This window comes from Anabrus simplex, chromosome 2 (genome assembly GCF_040414725.1).
Source record: "Anabrus simplex isolate iqAnaSimp1 chromosome 2, ASM4041472v1, whole genome shotgun sequence".
NCBI classification, from domain to species: Eukaryota; Metazoa; Arthropoda; class Insecta; order Orthoptera; family Tettigoniidae; genus Anabrus; species Anabrus simplex.
Window position 1 is genome coordinate 75890253 of NC_090266.1, and position 8392 is coordinate 75898644.

Sequence of the window (8392 nt, forward strand, 5' to 3'; positions counted from 1 at the left end):
TCCATAATATTGATATATTAATTTATTTTTAATTTATTTTTATCATAATATACTTACATGTTCTCTTAATACCTCACGAATATAGTCTATCGCACGGGATAGAAATTTCCTGTCTAGTTTCGGGTACATTGCCAAGAAATGATGTGTAATTTTAGATATAGGATGTTGCGTACGTCTTTTTTCTTCAAATCATTCAGTAGGCTAGCTCACTGGCTTAACACAAGTCATCAACACCAAGTATCTAACGAAACGTCTTGAATGTACGATGTTAAGATCAGTGCTGCTATCGTCAATAGCCATTTCATTACGATAAACAGCACGAAACTACTCGAAATTCTTAGCTGATTGAGGTCTAATTACCTAAGCTCACGTAATTTCTTTATTAACTATTAATTGCCCGCGCAATGTAAAAGAATCACTTTAAAACACACTTTCCTACCAGTCTAGTTGCCGTCCGCCCCGTCAGCGGCGCTTGCGATCCACACTGTGGCCTGCTCTGTGTCGGTCTGCGACCATGGCACGGTGTCCGGGCGGGGAGGAGGCGGGCTCTGCTTACTAAGCTCCGCCTACTGCGGGACGGAGCTAGCCCGGGATTAGTGTTTCTATGGCAACGAGGGAGCAGCAGATGGTAGCTCTGCACTGTTGGTTGCTGGGGGTGAGGGCGGGCCCACGCCGCAAGTCTTGAGGTCACCCCCACTATTCCACCCGGTGACCATTTGCTATTTCATGTTCCCAAACTTTAGAAGGCACTTCAGTTTGATCATCGAAAGCTAAATAGTGCGTCCCCCTCTCTTGGCCAAACAAGACGGAGTCTAGCAGCGAGCAGTGACGCCCCCACGTGATCCGCACACTGCCAGGTGGCCATCGTTGTCGTTGGGAAACGAATGTTTGTTTTTCAATCAGTGTAACTCTTTAGTGGCGCGGACCAGCAAGGAGTGTGTTCCTGCGAGGCTAGCGGCGTCCCCACCTCCCGCACGGACCTGTTGCTAGTCCACAGTTGTGAGCCAAGCTGTGTACATACCAGTGTGTGCAATCGATTGAGTGGGTGTTTATCCAAGAAATTTGTGCAAACGGTGTGTCATTTCCGTCGTGGTATATTCAGATCAACATCTTCCCTTGGAAACTCGGCCAGCTGCATGTGATTGTGAGTAGAGACTGTAAACAAATGATATGCGCTCTCATTAGACAATAACGAGACGGAGACAACGTGTGCGAAGTGTGTGCGTGCGTGTGATGTGTGCGTGACAGGGTAGCGCCATGCTGTCTCAAAAACTGTACCCGGACACTGCTATTAGTAGCGCTATGAGTACCGTGAATTCCATGAGTCCAATGACTCCCACTTACAGTATGAACTCGATGAGTTGCGTGTCCATGACGACTATGAACTCTTGCTCGCCACAGGCCCCAAGTTTCGGTTCCAACATGCTCGGTTCAGCAGGCATGGGGTCCATGGCAATGAATGGAAACTGTATGTCGTCTACGGCCATGGGTTATGGTGGTATCAGCTCTCCCATGAGTAACATGAACGGTGTGGGCTCGTGTATGGGAGGTATGGGGGCCATCAACAGTTACAATGGGACTCTGGGTCCTGTCAGCTCTATGAGCAGTGGCCGACCTGAACTAGGCGGCGGAGATGCGGGCTCTCCTAACTCAACGGCGGCCCTCCAGCGAGCTCGCGCGGACAAAACATATCGCCGGAGCTACACTCACGCCAAGCCTCCTTACTCCTACATCTCGCTCATTACTATGGCTATTCAGAACGCTCCCACCAAGATGCTCACCCTTTCAGAAATCTATCAGTTCATCATGGACCTATTTCCCTTTTATAGACAAAACCAACAACGTTGGCAGAACTCCATTCGTCATTCCCTATCGTTTAATGATTGCTTTGTGAAGGTCCCTCGGACGCCCGATAAGCCCGGTAAAGGCTCGTTCTGGACACTACACCCTGACTCCGGTAATATGTTCGAGAACGGTTGTTACTTGCGAAGACAGAAGAGGTTCAAGGACGAGAAAAAGGAGGCGCAGCGACAGGCACAGAAATCGTCTCCGGCGCATTCTGGTGGCCCCGTCGACGGTTGCGGAAACTCCGGGAAAAAGACGCCCCAACATCAACAAGAAGAGAGCCACCATAAGTCGGCGCATCAACAGCAGCACCATCAAGCGGGAGGAGATGGCAAAAACGCAGGTCCCAGCGGCGGGGATCAACAACACGGGTTAGGAGCCATGTTGGGTCTTCACACCCCCAAAGTGGAGACCGATCCCATGACAGGCCTCCTACACCATCAAGCAGGCACCGACTTGTGCCTCTCCCAACAACACCACCAGCAGCACCAACAACAGCAGCTCCAGCAACACGAGGAATTAGCCGCCATGATGGGTCGTTGTCATCAGCACTTGGCGCTATCCGAACACCAGGCCATGCTCCACCATGGGACAGGGCACCATCTGAAGCAAGAACCGGCGGGCTACGCGGCTGCAAGTCACCCTTTCTCCATCACGCGCCTCTTGCCCACGGAGAGTAAGACGGACATCAAGATGTATGCGGACATGGCGCAGTATGCGGGGTACAACCCTCTCAGCCCGCTACCCAACACTGTCCACCCGCACTCATCCCTGCCCAACGAGTCGTACTATCAGAGTTCGCTGTACCATGCACCTACCGGCACCACCACCTTGTGACAGTACCCACTCGCCTAAGTGCCTGGAGCGTCCTGGGAAGCTCGCCGAGTAATGGGGGTAAGACTGTACGCTGTTTAGCGCCTAGCGATGTGTTTGACTTTCTGTGTAAATAGGAATGCACGTGAGATTGGCTGCCTGTCTGGACCATTGTCAGCAGCCTATCTTTTAGCGCTCAAAAGACGCGTGAACATTCGTTATGAATTCGAAATCTCATTGTCTTTTTCCGTTGTTTGTTTTTATATATAATATTTCAAGATATTGTAGATCCAAACTGTCGCTGGAGATTCATTCATCAAATGATATAGATTTTTCCTTGTAGGTTCAGCACGATGTAATAACAGTAGGAACCGCGGAATAAGCTCCTCTCTCTCAAACTCTAGAATCTCTAAGATCAGAATAGACATTACCTAAATGAAATAATTTGCAAATACTTGGTGTTTTATTGCAGATATTCGTACACAAAGTGTTGTGAATGTGACTCTCCTTCGGACGTAGAACTTATAGGGCCTAATTCTTTGTTTTCACTCGGTTGTTTCGTGCTTGGCTTTGTTGTCTGTGATTTAGCCTAAATAGACATTTCTAAATTCGGTCATCTTAGTTGAATGTAAAAATGCCAATGAACATCTCTCCTAGACCTCGAATGAAATAAGTAGGCTACTGATAAATAATTTACCTTAACCGTACAAACGTATTTTATTTCCAGCTTCTATCTGATAACTTTTCAAGGAGACGATAGTTGTAACAGTGTTCGTGTATTTTAGTACTCGGTGTCATAACAGCAAATTGAGCTAAGTAATGTGTTATTGGCCTGTATTCTTCTCTCAGGTGTAAAGTGCCGTAAGATCTTTAGAGTTGCTAGTCTTAATTCTTTTAACATATTTTGCTTTGTAATTTTGACGTAATGAATTCTGGCTAAGAAGTAATTCTGGTATGTGATATGGGCGAATATAATGCTGCTAGTATGAAATGGATAGGGCCTATCATTGCTGTATTCTTAAAGAGTGGTGGAGTTGTTTAGGGTCCCTAGTTGGCTTATTTTTCGTTGAATATTGAAAAGTCAACAGCACGCAGACTTCCTCTTGAAAGCCAGTAATTCTTGCTCTGCATTTTGCGAAAATGTTATTTTTCTAATTGCAGATCTAACACAAAGCGGACCACTATGGTAAGACTACTCTTGTAAAATAACTCTCTTTGAGCATAAGGCTAGTCTTGCTGTAAGATGGAAATATATGAATGTTAAACTTAGTTAATCAGTGAAATCCAAATAATAAGAAATCCAGTGGTGGATTTGCATTGAAGTTCATTAATTTATTAGTGAAACTGGAAAAATTCGTGGTAATCTCTACCCTCCAGAGAATCCGTTTACTTGAGCGTGTAGATGCACTGATTGAGTTACGCACAGTCACCGCCAAGCACTGCCACAAATTGAAGTGTTTTCATAGTTTATAACAGATCCTTAATGATATTATTTTAAGGAGTGAATTTTGTGAGTTCTGAAAATAACGCAACGGTGGGGAAGGGGGGTTGCTCTATACTTTTCTAGTCTATCTGTGTTATTATGTTCGTTTTTGTTGCCATTATTACGATGAATTTATGAAGTACGTATTTTATTACATTAAAGTTACGGTATTGTGAATTATACTTGTAAAATTATTTCACTCGATAACACTGTTTAGGGTTTTACATCAATAACGCAATCTGGATTTTTTTGTATCAGTCGTTTCGCTTAAACACATAGCAGGAGAAATCAATATCTTTCCGTAACCTTATCATAAAATTATATCTTAGTAATTGATACTTCTAATAGCAATCCATTAGCTCTAGGGAAAGGGGTCGCTTTATCATTAGTTTTATTTCTCTTTTCACAAGGGAAGGATAAATGGGTCACATTAACAGTTGGAGGGGCACCTCTTGGGAGGTGTGTAGGTTCTCAGCGTCAAGAATGTCTGACCTCTTCATGCGTAGGTGTAAGACCATAATTTGCCCGAATTAAGTATCCTTCCAAGCTATGACTTTCATACGATGGATCTTTCAATGTAACATTATTTTGGATACTAAAATACGAGACATGTGACACCGGTACATGATTTTCCCACAACTAGAAAATAGATAGATTACAAGGCTATGAGAAGTCGGGCATAGCATTCTGTCTTCGTATTGCCATACATTTCAGTACTGATGTATAACTGTTGAAAGTAAATCAACCAATACTTAAGTCATTTTCATTGAGGTTAACTTAATCATTAGATTTTATTTTAGATATCCAAGCTACATTTTACTCTCAACATAAAAATAGACGTTTTTATATGTCTTGTTCTTCATCTTTCATGTTTTAGAAATTATGTCTAGACAACGTTAGACCTATGGATGGCTAGGATGAAATCGTAGGCCAATGTGTCTAGATGGATGAATTCCCATAAGTAGATTTTACAGCCCGTGCTATAGCTTACCTGTGTGACTGAGAAATTTGTTTGCAATAGGTTGTGGGTTCCAAGGATTTGCTTAAACATCCTTTTTACAGTTTTTTAGTCGGGGTATTGACTCGGATGTTTAGGGCACATCGGTCTTTTGAAGATATGTTCTAGTAGTAACTCATTCAATGCTACGGAATGGGGGGGATGTTTTGTGGTTCCCTTCTTTATATAGCGTACTCTGTATTTCAGTGTGTATATCCCTAGTCCGTGTTCTGAAGCTGGGATACTTTATAACTGTTACGTGCGTACTGTTCGCTTTTTACACCCAAGCGAACTTGACTGAATATTACTTATTAATGATCTGCTTAAGGACGGGATAGTCAGTTCTTTTCTTAAGAGCCTCTTACGCTTGATTTAGCCGTTATCAGACAGTTTATTAGAGATAGATTATATGATGGCTTTTTAATTAGCTGGTAACTGGTAATAATAATTAAAGATATCATATGCGGAAATCTACCGAGCTGAGTGACTGGGCGTGCTAACGCGCCAAGCTCTGCGTTCGGTGGGTGACTTGGTTCGAAACCCACCGTCGGCTGTCTTGAGAATGGTTTTCTGAGGTTTTCCACTTTCACTTCCAGGTAAAAGCCGCGCCAGTTCATATTCATAGGCCAGAGCCGATTCCTTCTAACTCCTTACTAATTTCAATCACCATCATTCATTTCATCTTCGCAAACTCTTTAACGAGGTTGGCGTCAGGAAGGGCATCCGGCCGTAAAAATATACATATCATCTCACCTCACCCCCGACCCCGTATGGGGAAAACGGGGTTAAGGAGTAGACGTACAAATCTCATGTGGAAATTTGGAGGAATCTGTAATCATATATGACAGGTTTTTAAGGAATATTTATTTGTTTATTATTTTCACTTTTTACGTAATCACCGCACTGAACATTGAGGAGATACTAAGGGAATGCTGCTTAATTAATATAAATGATAGACACTTTGTCATGCTGTGCTTAAGACTTTCTCTACTTGTTTTCAGTATTGCTTTAAGAATGATCTGGATATCATCGCGGCGACCGCTTAGTTGCAAGTATTCGAATACAGATTCCAAAGTGAAGTCGATGAATAGCCAAACGCTTATTATTCCGTAGGAATTAAAATGACATTGCTCTTACAATCAATATACTTGAATAAAATATTCTTCTGAAGGTTTTCCACTTTTCAGATTGAAAGATGTGGAATTTTCAGATTTTAATTCGCTTTCTTAAAACAGACTTCAGCCCTTCTGTCTTTACTTCAAATGACCTACCTATGTTACACTCTCAGTTTGAAAATTTTGAGAGAGATTTTTCCGGGCACATAGAATATTTAGCCAGCCGTCTTTTCGCCACTGCACCTTGGGTGTAAAACAAGATGTGCTTTCATTACAACGCTCCGTAACAATTCGTTCGTCCCTAGAACTGTGTAGCAAGGCTCGTCAGCTGCGGTCCTACTTGGGGCCTTTAATCAAAAAATTACTTTATATGTTGGAGCATTGTATTGCGAAGGTCGGGAGCGGTTATTTCCTTCCTCCGGCTTTGGATATGGAAGGACAGGATTATAATAAAATAGCATGAGAAGTCTTTCTTGTTTGTTTAGTTTCGTACTGTATTTTTCGCTACATCGTAACTTCTACGTTTTCACGAGAAACACAACGCTATAGAGTAGGCTACATAAGAAGATATTACGATCTTAAATCTGCGGTACGAAAACTGCTATCTTGATTTATATTCTTTTAGGGCCGATGACCTTAGATGTTAGGACCCTTTAAACAACAAGCATCATCATCATCATCATGATTTATATTTTGTCGCTGAACTTTCGAATGCCTTCATCCGAACCACATCTTATAAAAATTTGACGTAGTATTTGACTGTTCTGTCCGATAATTATAATAATATTAGTCTAATAATAATCTTCCTCTCCTGCTTAATTAGTCCTGCTATATCGCAGGATTTCTGAATAATAATAATAATAATAATATCAATCACAAGCTATCTACAGTTTGTGTTCTACGTCATACTTATGCCGTATTACAATCTTACCAGTCTCCACTAACATGAACACTGTAAAAGGGAGTAAAATACGGATCATTTCAGAAGGCTGTCTAAATTTAACGGTTACATATATATATCTTAACTTATATATTTTTACAAGTTGTTTTACGACACACCGACACAGATATGTCTTATGGCGACGATAGGACAGGAAAGGGTTAGGAGTGGGAAGGAATCGGCCGTGGCCTTAATAAGGTACAGCCCCAACATTTGACTGGTGTGAAAATGGGAAAGCACGGAAAACCATCTTCAGGCCTGCCGACAGTGGGGTTCGAACTCACTATTTCCCGAATACTGGATTCTGGCCGCACTTAAGCGATCCCAGCTATCGAGCTCGATATTCCTTGATGCAGAGGCCATGTTAACTTCTGAAACACTATCAGGCTTTCTAAAATTATTATTATTATTATTATTATTATTATTATTATTATTATTATTATTATTATTATTATTATTTACAGTAGGAGTTCTATTGTATTACTGTTATTTGTTGGGGGATGGGATTAGACATTTTTTACCTCTTGTCATATTTAAAGCATATCGGAAGAGTAGATTATTTTGTTCAGTACTGTCTATATTTGCGCACGAAGTTACGATCACATAAGAAAAGACGTTACTTTAACTTTCACAATAAACTGGCCAAGTTGGAGTTTCTCGTTAATTGAAGGCCGGTTGCCGGTAGAGCAAGAACCGCGCATGTGTTAGCGAACTTCTGTTTGTTTAACCGATGATGGCTTTAATGGACTCCGCAACTGTGATTTGGAAACATACCTTAGAACTCTGTACTGCACTCAGTCATTGGAACTCAAGCCCATTATATATCGCCGCCAAGTAACATAACTTATTCTTCCGCAAGGTTTTTGCCAAAATCAAACTTTTAAAAACACTATATTTTATTTTCCTCCCGCGACCTTTCTCACAGTGTGTCGTGTATTCAAGACTGGACGAGGTGTTAACATCTACCAGGTTACTTTTCGTCGCCTTATACCGGCCCATGAACCGCCGTACGGCTTACGTGTTTAGGGTCAACTTCCTTTTTTCTGAAAAGGAAATGTAGCCGCTTTTCAGTTCCAAGAGTCAATATGTACTCGTGATATTTTATTACTTTCGTTAAAGTTTCTTTGTGTTAGCGATTGGCGACTTGTCCATTACATTTTGTTTCAGGGATTGATGTACAGTAGTTCATACTGAGCCTT

The 8392-nt window shown here is 41.9% G+C and overlaps 1 protein-coding gene across 1 annotated transcript; it reads left to right on the forward strand.

The window, feature by feature from the left end:
- Positions 1-1257: 1257 nt before the first annotated feature.
- Positions 1258-2682, forward strand: LOC136864915 (protein fork head-like). Its single transcript, XM_067142328.2, has one exon. The coding sequence runs from the start codon at positions 1258-1260 to the stop codon at positions 2680-2682; it is 1425 nt and encodes a 474-aa protein (XP_066998429.1).
- Positions 2683-8392: the final 5710 nt, after the last annotated feature.